This window comes from Aspergillus vadensis, assembly GCF_003184925.1.
Source record: "Aspergillus vadensis CBS 113365 unplaced genomic scaffold BO88scaffold_9, whole genome shotgun sequence".
Classification (NCBI taxonomy): Eukaryota; Fungi; Ascomycota; class Eurotiomycetes; order Eurotiales; family Aspergillaceae; genus Aspergillus; species Aspergillus vadensis.
Genome location: NW_020292047.1, coordinates 1 through 12,802, shown reverse-complemented (window position 1 = coordinate 12,802; position 12,802 = coordinate 1). Strand labels below are relative to the sequence as shown.

The 12,802-nt window shown below is 52.7% G+C and overlaps 5 protein-coding genes across 5 annotated transcripts; 4 read left to right on the top strand and 1 right to left on the bottom strand.

The window, feature by feature from the left end:
• The first annotated feature begins 2,193 nt into the window (after positions 1-2,193).
• On the top strand, positions 2,194-5,088 carry BO88DRAFT_266305 (F-box domain protein). The gene has a single exon (XM_025702323.1). The coding sequence runs from the start codon at positions 2,566-2,568 to the stop codon at positions 4,747-4,749; it is 2,184 nt and encodes a 727-aa protein (XP_025563537.1). The 5' UTR covers positions 2,194-2,565; the 3' UTR covers positions 4,750-5,088.
• A 65-nt stretch (positions 5,089-5,153) lies between these two features.
• Positions 5,154-6,487, bottom strand: BO88DRAFT_404113 (Efg1 domain-containing protein). Its single transcript, XM_025706531.1, has 2 exons — positions 6,071-6,487; positions 5,154-5,990 (listed from the first exon to the last, which is right to left on the bottom strand). The coding sequence occupies exons 1-2, from the start codon at positions 6,390-6,392 to the stop codon at positions 5,365-5,367; spliced, it is 948 nt and encodes a 315-aa protein (XP_025563536.1). The 5' UTR covers positions 6,393-6,487; the 3' UTR covers positions 5,154-5,364.
• Positions 6,488-6,674: 187 nt separating this feature from the next.
• Positions 6,675-10,275, top strand: BO88DRAFT_404112 (uncharacterized protein). Its single transcript, XM_025706530.1, has 4 exons — positions 6,675-7,630; positions 7,694-8,683; positions 8,728-8,820; positions 8,868-10,275. Exons 1-4 carry the CDS (start codon positions 7,081-7,083, stop codon positions 10,130-10,132), a joined length of 2,898 nt encoding a protein of 965 aa, XP_025563535.1. The 5' UTR covers positions 6,675-7,080; the 3' UTR covers positions 10,133-10,275.
• Positions 10,276-10,437: 162 nt separating this feature from the next.
• BO88DRAFT_363667 (tRNA 2'-phosphotransferase) lies at positions 10,438-11,571 on the top strand. The gene is made up of 2 exons (XM_025703952.1): positions 10,438-10,638; positions 10,707-11,571. The coding sequence occupies exons 1-2, from the start codon at positions 10,507-10,509 to the stop codon at positions 11,541-11,543; spliced, it is 969 nt and encodes a 322-aa protein (XP_025563534.1). The 5' UTR covers positions 10,438-10,506; the 3' UTR covers positions 11,544-11,571.
• Positions 11,572-11,825: 254 nt separating this feature from the next.
• Positions 11,826-12,790, top strand: BO88DRAFT_404110 (catechol dioxygenase; the record flags this gene model as incomplete). Its single annotated transcript, XM_025706529.1, has 3 exons — positions 11,826-12,186; positions 12,268-12,638; positions 12,722-12,790. Coding segments are annotated over exons 1-3 (682 nt in total), but the record flags the coding sequence as incomplete, so codon positions are not given.
• Between the last annotated feature and the right edge of the window lie 12 nt (positions 12,791-12,802).

Below are 12,802 nucleotides of genomic sequence, written 5' to 3'. Positions count from 1 at the left end.
GGGGTGGATATTGGTACTACTAGTAGATAGTAGATAGATGGGTGGGTGCCTTACTGGTTTGGGGCGTATTAGCCGGCGAGTCTGACCTGTCAGTCAGTCAGTCAGCCAAAGTCAGTCAGGTACGAATTCGATACCTCGATTGCAGTGAGGGAGTACGGTGTACGGTGTAGAGAGTTGTATCTATCTATCTATTTTGCACTGAGCTAATACTTTGCATGTATAGTATTTCCCCTTACCTACTCCGTGAGTTCAATATGTTGGTTGATTATTCGATACATTGATTTCTCTACCCCGTGTCCCATTACTACTCTCTTTCTCTCTTAGTGGTGGCGTTATCCACCACATAACTACTAGCTGTGTACAGTAAGTATCCGAGGGGCGAACAACGACGAGATAGAATACAACCTAGGCAGCAACACAATATCCACCATCCATCCATCTTGTACATACTAGTAGACTAGCACTGAACTGAATAACTTAGTGTGGGGTGGAGACAAGAAAACACGACTGTTTCTCTGTAACTAGTCTAACAATCACTTGTTCTGTCTTACTGACTTAGCCACACCACTCCACACACATACCAGAATTGCAACTATCATTGGGCTACAATCCGGGAGGAAAGCGACCAGGAACGAAAAAGCCGTTTTCCGCCCATTCGGAGCCCCGGTCGGGTCGGGCTTGGGCCCTTGTTTTGCTGTGTTGTGTTGTGGTGCTTTTGAGTGTACCGTGGCATGGGGAGTGGTGTTATGGGCTCTGCTTGGTGGGATTTAAAGTGGGTTGTGTTTTCTTTTGGTGGGAGTGGAGAGGGGAGAGGAGGGAGAACGGAGGATGTACAGGGATTGGGTTTTTGGGGGGGGGGGGGGGGGTTTCTTCTGTTTTCTTTTCTTTTTTTTGTCCATTTGTTTCTCTTGGAGAGGCGTTTGTGTGTATGTTGTGACTTGTGAGATGTTGAGATGGGGATGGTGTTTGTCTTTTTGCCTGGTAGAAATGCTGTTTCTAGGTAACTGCATTTTCAAGACAAGGAACAAGGAAGAGAGAGAGAGCTAAGCCAGTCTATAACACCAGATACTAACTACTAGTATAATGTTTATCAATATTACCATTCTTTCCCAGTCGTTTTGCATACCGATCATACAGTAATGCCCTTTTCCCGCCATCCTTATCTTTTGACAGGCGAACCTTTTTCTCGATTGATCGGCTGACTTGAACTTCTGATCTGAGGGAGTATGTCCATGAGACCACCATTTCTTATCTTCCTTCTTTGAAAGATAAATCAGAAGTCATTGTTCAAGTTTAATTGACCATTCACTGATCGGAACAGACGGTAAAGAATTAAATGCCGCGTGTTGGATGGACTCCGCCGGGAACCACCGCCACCGCCTGGGAGCCAAAAGTGGGGAATAAGAAACAGCGCTAGTCTAATCGATAAGTCTGGCAGGAGAGAATGGAATGTCTCGATAAGCCTGTGGGGTAACTCAGTAACTACTAGTCAAAGTAAACTCAACTCACGTCTCACGGATTGAACGGACTATTGAACGATCCCCCGACAGGTACGGTATTGTTCGGCAAGTCCCTCTTCCCACCGACTGGTTGTGTGTTGCCCAGAATGGGGGACAGTGGCTGCTGTGAATGGTCCAATCCAGTAAGCTCGCCCGGTCCGTTCTCCATTGTTTCTGTGGCCATGCAGGCCATCGAGTCTCCACGCTCCCTGAGCCTTTTTTTTTTTGTTTCGGTGTTTCTCTCTTTTCTACTGGTGCTGGTGGTAGTAATTAGTGGCAGTGGTGGCTCTGTCCGTCAGACTGTATTGCTTGCTGTCCGATAACTGGCTGTCGTCTGACTTGGCCAGCCTTACGTGATTTGTTCCCCCCCCCTTCTGTCTTCTTTCTTTCTTGCTTGCCTACTTGCCTGCTTTCTTTCTCTCCTCCCGTCAACTACTATCTTCGCTGTTCGCTCTCCTGCAGGGTCTTCCGTTTGCGTGTAGCCTTACTGCTTGCTTCTCTTTACCTTTTCGTGTTGACCACTGTGGATGATGCTTCGGTGACGTCTGTACGAAACCCAGTGTTCGTTTTTACTTGGAGGGAAATCCAAAGCCTGTGCCGACCACCCGCAATCGCTGCCACTTCTCCGGGGTTACGCGGTCTTCTGTCCCATGGTACTATCGTTAACACTCCTTAGCCGAGACACTCCCCCGACTTGGTCGCTTGTTTGTCTGCTGCCCTGCTGACCCTCATCCTCTCCATTTCGCTTCCTCTTCGCTCTTTCGACAAAACCTGTCCATCCGCAGGATCGGGGTTCGGCGTTTTTGCTTCGATCAGGGCGATAAAGGTGTTATCGCGGTTATCGCTATCTCGAGAATCATACTTGCGGAACGTCTGGCGGTCTGGCTTCATTATGACTGTCTAGGACTAGATTATTGCGACCACCCGTGCTTGTCGCTGCCACGAATCGTCCTGGCTAGCTGTTCGACTGTCTACAAACCTTCCGCATACCTCTCCGCCTTCTCCGAAATACCGTTGAGATATTTGTGATCATAGGAGCCTCAGATCTAGATACCGCAATTCCGTCATGGCTACCGCATTTCCTGATGAAATCAGGGCTTCGCCTGAAGCGGCCTCGCCGGCGAGCCCGGCTTCTTCAACTGGCCAGATCCCTTTGGAACAGCCGCCCAAACTCAAGGGACGTCACAAGTTGCTCCAGAGCCTGCAGCGCATCTCGTCCAGCCCGAGTCTGACCAGACGGGGCCGGTCCCATTCTACGGGATACCGTCGTGACAACAAGGCCTCTTTGTCCTGTGTCTCCCTGTCCCAATCCGCATATACTCCTTGTCTGGGTAATGGAAGCACCTCTCAACTCTATGGCGGATTGAACGCCCGTCCAATTACCCCCGGTGCTGCTGCCTTCCCAGTAGACCACGATGGAAACCCTCGAATCCGCCTTGTCGGTTCCGACTCGCCCAATGCGCGGACAGTTCCATTGCCTACCGATCTGCGACCAGGATCCCGTGGGTCCCCACTGGGAATGGATGCAGCTGATCAGACCGCCACGGCGCGGTCGACCCCCAAGCCAAAGAGGGTCTTTGATTTCTGGGGGAATATGCCGGATGAGCTGAAGATGCGCATTTTCCAGTACCTCACCCCGAAGGAGATTGTCCGTTGCTCTGCTGTTTCGAGGGCATGGAACAAGATGTGTTATGATGGACAGTTGTGGACCGAAGTCGACACGACAGACTACTACCGCGATATTCCTAGCGATGGTCTTGTAAAGCTTATCACCGCCGGTGGGCCATTCGTTCGCGATCTCAACCTCCGGGGCTGTGTCCAATTGAAGGATAAGTGGAAGACTGATGGCGATCGCATCACCGACCTGTGCCGGAACGTCGTCAACTTCTCGTTGGAAGGATGCCGCATCGACACTCAATCGATCAACTGCTTTCTCTTGCGCAACCCCCGACTGGAGTATATCAACTTGTCTGGCTTATCGTCTGTCAGTGACTCTGCCATGACAATTATCGCACAGTCCTGCCCTCAACTTCAGATCTTGAATGTATCCTGGTGCACCGGCGTTCATACTGCGGGGCTCAAGAAGATTGTCAGCGCGTGCAATAATTTGAAGGATCTCAGAGCGAGTGAAATTCGTGGGTTCGACGATGTCGAATTCGCCGTACAACTTTTCGAGAAGAATACCCTGGAACGCCTGATTATGAGCCGCACCGAGCTTACGGACGAGTGTCTGAAGGCGCTTGTGCATGGTCTTGACCCCGAAATGGACCTTCTTGAGGAGCGCGCGCTTGTTCCTCCGCGACGACTCAAACATCTAGATATCCACCAGTGCACGGAGTTGACAGATGACAGTGTTAAGTGTCTTGCCCACAATGTGCCGGATCTGGAAGGCCTGCAGCTCTCACAATGCTGTGAGCTCACCGACGAATCTGTCATGGCGGTGATTCGGACCACTCCTCGCCTGACACACCTCGACCTGGAGGATATGGAAAGGCTCTCCAACCATACGCTTCTTGAGCTTGCCAAGTCCCCGTGTGCTGCCCGCCTGCAACACCTCAACATCAGTTATTGTGAGAGCATTGGCGACATTGGAACCTTGCAGATCATGAAGAATTGTCCCTCCCTCCGTTCTGTTGAAATGGACAACACTCGGGTGTCCGACTTGACCCTGATGGAAGCCAGCTTCCGCGTGCGCAAGCGTGGCTACGACGAAAACCTTCCCAAGATCGGCCTCCGTCTGGTTGTATTTGATTGCGCCAATGTCACCTGGGCCGGTGTAAGGGAAGTCCTCTCAAGCAATGCGTACCTCCCGCGCGCTACCCGCAAATCCATGCAAGCAGTCTCGGTTGTCACCCACACGGTAGATCCCAGTCAGCCCACGACCGTGATTGCTTCCTCTATCACACCTCCGCCACCACCACCCGTATACCCCAACGAAATTATCCATCTGAAGTGCTTCTATGGCTGGCAGCCGACCGTGGATGAGCACAACAAGCGAGTCCTCCGTGGTGATCTTATGGCTGCGAGCAGGCTAGATCGGAAGTGGGCCGAGTACATGATGGCAACCGAAGAAGCGGGTGCACCGGGATCTGGGGTGAGAAGAAGACGGCGTCGAGCCCGTGAAGCTGAGAGAATCTATAACGAAGACGACGAAGACGCAGCTTTCGGTGTCGGGTCTGTCACTACACTTGGGGCAGGAAGACGGCGACACACCGAAGGCGGCGGCACAGGAGGCTGCAGCGTCATGTAAGATGATTACTCGTCTGATAGTCGATCTTGCGAGAGAAAGTGTGTTTGGAGCGGTCACTCGTTTCAATGTTTGATTTACTAGGTTCTGGAAACCTTGCCCCTCATGTACCAACGTTCGTCTCACCCTGTTGGGTAGATGACCGCTGGTATCGCATGCTGGGTTTGCAAGCATCGCTCTACTGGGGCCTGCTATGAGATATGACATGATGATTTCGCGACAAGTGCCAGTCACTTAGTCGGCCCAGAGATATCGGGAGCGTTGACTGCCCTGACAATCTGGGTCACCACTGCGCATCTTTCGGGTGTTCTGGCGAGTCGGTCTGCCACCGATCGACGTGTATTTCTCGTTCATCTACTGTACTTAGAAGGATGGCGAAGCCGGAGTTGGTGAAAGCATCCACAAACAATCATTTAGATTCGAACTGGTTCTTAGCATCTAGCCTCTAGCGTTCTACTGTAGAAACTCGGATAGTTGAAAACACTTGATCATTGGGTATCGTATAAGGGCATAGCCGCACACTTCAATGAGAAAGGCCCAGGAAAGAAACAGATAAGACATGTAACTCCAACTCCAGAAAATGCGTTCACGCTCAACCAGCCCAGACACACGGCAATTTCACATCTCAAAGAAACCGCCATCACTCTCCTCGCCATCATCATTGCCCGCATCCCGCATGACATGATCCTCAGCAGCCGATCCCCTAGTCCTCTTCCTATCATCCACCTTCCTGGACCTGTCCTTACTCTTCCCAGCCTGCGACGACGACAGCGCACGCTCCTGGCTCTTCTTCGCCTTCTCACCACCCCTCTGACTTCTCTCCTCCTTCTTCCGATCCTTCTCTCCAGCCTTCGCGCCAGACTCCAACTTCCCATCCCTCAACATATCCAACGTCCCATCCTTCATACACTTCTCCACCACATGCCACATCGCCGGCTTATCCGCAACTGTCGCATGCACCATTCCAAACCGCGCATCACCGTCCGAGTCAGCGCCATCGCCACCATCCTCAGCACCGTCTCCCTTGACCTTCTTCTTCTGCTCCGCATACAAGGCGATATACTTCTCATCCAACGGATAGTAGATTGTATAGTTCAAGTTCACCCGAGCGACTCGGAGCTTCCCGGCCAACGAAGCAAGCTTCTTCTCCTTGGTCTTCTCATCCATGACATCGGGACCGGCACTCGAGACTTCCTTCTCGCGGCGCACCAGCCGGTTCACGTCTTTGGTTGCGGTTTTGCGGTCTACACAAGCAGATTCCGAATTAGCAAAATACCCATATATAGAAGGAAAAAGGAAGTTAAGGGGAAGGAGAAAAGCATACCCAAGAACCTCACAAAATGATACTTCTTAATCATCTTCGACCGATCCCTTCTCTTCAACTCATCCTCCAATTCCTTCTCATACCCCGACAACGCACGCTCCTGCACGATGCGCGCATCAGCCGGCAAATCCGTCTTGTTGAGTAGACGCTTCACATCCCGAATCCGTTTCTTGAGCTCGTTGACAGACGGGTACTTGTGTTCTTTCTTGGGAAGGTGGATTTTCTTCCGCGGACCTCCTCCGGGCGCTGTTGCTGCGTCTGCATCGTCGGAGATATCGTGGGATTTGCGTTTTCTGTCGGCGGGGGCGTACTCTCGTGGCATTGTGATCTCGGTTCTTTTTCTCTTTCCGGGGTGCGGTCTGAGTGAGAAGGAGAAAGAAGGAAGGAGGGGGCTGATGGTAAATTATTTGCAATTATATTTTAATGGAATATTATTTTGAAAAAGTGATAATGGTCGGATCATTTGTCGGGCCGGGAAAAAAGCTGCCCCGGATTGCAGGAAGGCGAGATTGGCCAATCAGCGTGGGGATAGTCCCATGACGCGCGCCGCATTTCAAGGATATGGATTGAACTACTGTTCCTCTTAAACTTCCTCTATATCATTACTTTACTACCTTATAAGAGGAGGGGCATGGGTAACACCCATGAATATTGTCAGTTTGTCTAGACAGTCTTTCCCTGATGTGCGATTGATTTTTTGAAACCAAAGAAAAAGAGGAACAATCCCCCACCGATGGGCAGTGACAGATCAGATTCGCGCGGCTGAAATCACATCTCAGTTGGTGACCGGTCCAGTCGCATCTGCGACGAAGCCCTCCCAGCCCAGCCCAGCCTAGCCCAGCCCCAGTCCCCAGTCCAGAATCCAGGGGCGACGGCGGCGTAAGTGTGTGTGAGTGTGAAAGAAGTGGGCACACACAACAAACCAAACACAAAAGCGGACAGATCACAAACCCACACCATAAGTTTCCCTCTCACCCGAAAAAGGAAATTTCAGAGAAAAAATAAATAAAATGGAAAAAGCCATTCGGTGGTCCCCCACCTCCACGACAGGCGAACAACGCTTCCTCTCCGTGGACGTGACGGGCAAAGCCTTCCGACTGTGCAAGGTAACCTCATATGAGCGGGGAGGCCGTCTGGAGCATGAAGAGCTAGCGACGCATACGAAAGTGCCCGCGTTCCGGGCATTCGATTGGTCACCGGTGGATGAATCGTTAGTCGCGGTGGGCCAGTCGTCTGGGGATGCGACGATTCTGCGCATGAAGAGCGATAGTCAGGAATCGTACTCGTTTCCGATTCGACATCAGCGGTACTGTAATGCGGTTGCGTTTAGTACGCATGGGTTGCTGGCTGCGGGGCTAGACCGGGTGCGCAATGACTTCTGTTTGAATATCTGGGATGTTAATCAGAGGTTGGCGAGTAAGGCTGTCAAGGGGTTTGTGGAGCCGTTGAGGAAGTTGGCCAGTTCGGAACCTATTACTAGTGTCAAGTTCTTTAGTGATCAGCCCGATACGTTGGTTACGGGGGTGAAAGGGCAGTTTGTGAGGATTTATGATTTGAGAGGTGAGTTTTTTGTTCTCTCTTTGATATCCTAGTGGGGTGGGTGGTGGATGCTGATTGAAGCAGAGGGACCTGGAAACCCGTCGCTGCAATTTCCAACGCGCTGTGTGCATAATGTGGCTATCGACTGGCTTGATGAGAACTATATCGCCTCTTGCCAGGCCACTAATGATCCGACTATCTGTATCTGGGATCGGCGCATTGGGTCGCGCTTCATTACGCCCGCTGTTGGACCGGCAAATGCCCTGGAGACGAGCCAGCTGGGGCCGTCGCTGGAGTTTGGGAACGTCATTGCACCGAAATCGACCATCTGGAGTTTGCGCTTCTCCAGGACCAAGAGGGGCTGTCTGGGTGTGCTGTCCAGTACGGGGCATTTCAAAACCTACGACATTGTCAAGGAGTATCTGGACGAGGAGATGCGCTCGTCCATGGATGAGACCTTGGGTCAGGGCTCGGCGAGGAATTACCCCGAGCAGATTTATACTAAGCACGTCAGAGATGTTGTTACGCCGTACAACCATCCGTCTCGGGGGTACGATGAGAAAGACAGGGTTGTGGCATTTGACTTTCTTAATATGAGTCCGGGCAATGAGCCCAGCGCCATTACGATTTCTGGGAACGATGAGGTGAATATTCTCACCGCGAAGCCTCCAGCGCCACCGGTGCGGCTTTCGTCGCAGGGAACATTGATTTGGGGCACATCGGATGAGGATTCTGATTTCCGAGCGATCAATCCCCAGTCCAGTCACGGATTGAGCATTTCGGAGATGGTAGAGGAAGTCCGCGAACGAGCAGTGTCTGATCCGAATGGGCAGACTTCGCAGAAAGGACGCCGGGCCGGCAATCGGCCAGCAACGCCTTTGTCGAGCCGTGAGGCGAGGGAACATGCCTTGTCGTTGGGGACCTCGGGCGGTCAGCTGCCTGTGAAGGATGCTCTGACTCTGTTGTCGGTGAACCGGTTTCGCTGCAAAGAAGGCTATCTGTTTGACGAGGCACGGAATAAGAAGATTCTCGCTGATGACCCATGGCTGCAGGGCTTCTGGGATTGGGCTGAACGTAAGTGCGGAACCGAGTATCACGGGATGTACTAATCGCAGTAGGTGCACGCTCCGACTCTAGCAATGAATCTATGATTATCAACGGGCTGGATCTGAATTACCTGGGCGTTTACGATGTCTGGAACAACGATTTAGGTAGGTAGTCTGGATTCCTGGAGTACGTGCATGGCTAAGTCCAACAGGAGAGAGTCTCCATAACCGACGAGTCGGTGGCAACCCGGCATCCGACATTCACGAAACCATCGTGGAGCTGGTTCAAGATCAGCTCAACCTCCCCGAGACGAAAGGCTGCGAGACCGAGTATCCCGAACATCGCCGGCTGTGCCTGCGACTTTGCGGCGCAGCGCAATCGCACCGGGAGCTTGAAGAGTTAGTCAAGACATTGTCCGCTGATAAGCAGCACACCAAGGCCGCTGCGCTGGCCATGTTCCAAGACGAAGCGAAACTCGCGTACCTGGCTCTGCGGAGCCACGAGCCCACCCAAGCTCATAAACTCCTCGCCATGGCCATTGCGGGAGCCGCGAAAGGCGACACCGACTCCGACTGGGAAGACACTTGCGCTGAGATTGCCAAGGAGCTCACCGACCCCTACGCGCGAGCGATTCTCGCGCTCGTGAGCAAGGGCGACTGGCGTTCTGTCATCCAGGAGACCACTCTTCCGCTCAGATACCGGATCGAGGTAGCGCTGCGCTGGCTCCCGGACGACGATCTGACAAGCTATCTCCACGAAACCACCACCACAGCCATCCAGCAAGGCGACATCGAAGGCATCCTGCTGACCGGACTCAACCATGCCGCCATGGACCTCTTCCAATCCTACATCAACAAGTTCCACGACATCCAAACGGCCGTACTAGCAATGAGCCACACCGTCCCCCGCTTCATCAACAACTCACCCGACCGCGCCCGCTTCGAATCCTGGCGCGAGACCTACCGCCAGCAGATCAACGCCTGGAAACTGCAACTCGAGCGCGCACGCTTCGACGTCGGCTCCCGCAAGTTTGCCGTCACCTGGGACGGGCGCAAACTGGTCGACCCGCCCCGCCAACAAGTCAGTCTCACCTGCAACTACTGCACACGACCGCTCACGCAGCACGACGCTTCCTCACAACTGACCCCCTCGGTGACGGGCGAAGTCACACACCCAACGCCCGGCAATCCCCTCGGCAGCGCCGCCATGTCCGGCACAGTGTGTCCACGCTGCGGGCGCCATATGCCGCGGTGCGGAGTATGCACGCTGTGGCTGGGAGCGCCGGACCCGATGTCCAAGGCTTGTGTGGCGGCAGATGCGGCGGGACGACGGCCGTCTGAGACGGAACTGATGCGGAGGTTTATAGTGTTCTGCATCAATTGCAACCATGGGTTCCATGCGCATCATGCGCGGGAGTGGTTTGCGCGTCATAAGGTGTGTCCGGTGGCGGAGTGTAGTTGTATTTGTGATCGGTGATCCTACTTGGGATGAGTAAAAGGATGGGATCAGGTAATGGGATTGTTTAATTCAGAGGGATGCTTTTGTGATATACCCATTTCGCGGTGTTTGATAGTTTATGCTGATGCCTGGAGTATAATTATAGATAGATGGGTGGGAAGAATTAATATTATATTGAATCATCATTCAGGGCATATCATTCATGTGATAGAGTGAATAAGATCGTGAATGAGATAGTAGATATCGGGGAGCATAAGTGGGCCCGCGGAGGTGGAAAAGTTCCGCCGAGCCCCTCCATCTTCCCTCCGCACATCTCATTGACACTTCCATCCCACTTCATTCTCATCTCCAATCTCCCAGATACACTTGATTTGTTCACTCGGCAAGTCATCATGCCTAAGGGTCGTCTTCCCGCTAGCCGCGCCGTCACGGTCTCCAAAGCACTGAGTCTGCTTCTCCGTCACGCCGCCGAAAAAGAAGGCCTACCGATAGATGCGCAAGGCTACGCCAAAGTATCAGATGTGGTGCGTCCTCCACAGCAGAGTCATACCCCAAGAATAACTTCCCAACTAACATCGAATCTGGTATATAGCTTGCATGGCGCAAACTCAAATCCCTCAAAGTGACCTTCCCCGAGATCGTCGACGCCGTCGCAAACTCCGATAAGAAGCGATTCGCGCTGCTATACACCCCCTCTACAACCCAACCTACACCAGCCGCTACAGAACCAGCCCCTACATCTACTTCTACAGAACCCATCACCACAGAAATTAAAACCGAATCCGAACCACAAGAATCCACCGACACAACGACCACAACCACCGCCCTCGCCGCAACCACCACCGACCCCAACCCCTCCCACTACCTCATCCGCGCCACACAAGGCCACAGCATCAAGACCGTCGAAGCAGCGCACCTGCTCGAGAAACTCTCCCTCTCCGAGAAAGATAAACTCCCGCGCACCGTCGTCCACGGCACATTCCACTCCGCATGGCCAGCCATCTTCTCCTCCGGCGGACTCCGCTGCATGGGCCGCAACCAGGTACATTTTGCGACGGGACCAGCAGTGGAGGATGTGTTGGCGGGGAATGCGGTGGCCGCGCCGGGACAGGTTATTTCGGGGATGCGGAGGGATGCGCAGGTGTTGATATATGTGGATCTGGAGAAGGCGTTGAGTGCGGGATGTCCGTTTTGGAGGAGTGAGAATGGGGTTATTCTTAGTGAGGGGTTGACTGTAAATAAGGATGGGGGTGAGGGTAAGGAAGATGGGGGAGAGAAGGTAGTGCCGTTGGAGTTTGTGGATGTGGTGGTGGAGCGCAAGATGGGCAAGATTTGGGAACGTGGACAGGTGGTGCAGGAGTGGCCGTCGGAATGGGCGCAAAAGGGAGGGAAGAAGAAGGGGGGTCCGACGGGAGGGAATCGCACTTAATTCGACTAATTACATAGTTTAGTTCGCTATGAAAAGGGATAAAGACTCAAAAGTGCATGCATATATGCAACCGTCAGGCAATTGATGAATCCGGGCGTGGGGAATAACCTGAACCAAACATTGATAGTACATAGTCAAAGTAACATCCGAAGCGTGCGGGGAAGACCATCGGAAAAGTCCATCCGATCAATGCCAAAGAGGGCTTTCCGACCAGCGACAGCGAATCCGGGGGATCCATTAACAATCATACCCAAGTAACTTAACTAGTTACTACTATATAAACCACCAAACAACCACCATTCATCTTAGTTTAACTCTGCTAATTTCCCATCCCTTATACCCCATACACCCCTCATACACATACCCATCAAAGAACACAATAAAAGAAAAAGGTATCCAAAATGCCGCGCTTCGACCCCAACTTCACGGACAACGTCATCAACAGCATGGGTCCGAAAACGACCCCGCGCTTCCGCCAACTAATGACCGGTCTAATCCGCCACGTTCACGACTACGCGCGCGAGAACGAACTCACCGTCGATGAATGGATGGCTGGCGTGAAGCTCCTCAACTGGGCTGGTAAAATGAGTGACGATAAGCGGAATGAGGGACAGCTTGTTTGTGATGTTATCGGACTGGAGTCGTATGATCGATACCCTTTACCACCACCAAACCCCCTCCCCCAACACACACACATATACTAATAGATAATCTACAAAAACAGTCTCGTAGACGAAATCACCTACACCCTAGCCTCCGAAGCCCCCGACGCCCCCACCGCAACCGCCATCCTGGGCCCATTCTTCCGCGCCGACACACCCTACCGCGAGAACGGAGCGAACATTGTACTGACCCCGCCGCCCAATGGCGAGGGCGAAATGGCATTCATGCACGGCCAAGTCGTGGACTTTGAGACCAAGCAGCCGCTTGTCGGCGCGACGGTCGAGGTCTGGCAGGCTAGTACGAATGGGTTGTATGAGCAGCAGGATCCCCAGCAAGAGGAGTTTAATCTCCGTGGGAAGTTCAAGACAGATGAGCAGGGGAGGTATAGCTTTTATTGTTTGAGGCCGACGCCGTATCCGGTGCCGGATGATGGTGAGATTCCTTTTTCTTTATTATTATTATCGTTTTTGGTGGTGGTGAGTGGTGATGGTGGCTAACTGTGGTTGTTGGGATAGGTCCCGCTGGAAAGCTGCTCGAGTTGATGGATAGACATCCGTTTAGGCCCGCGCATATCCATATCATTGTACGTTTATCCC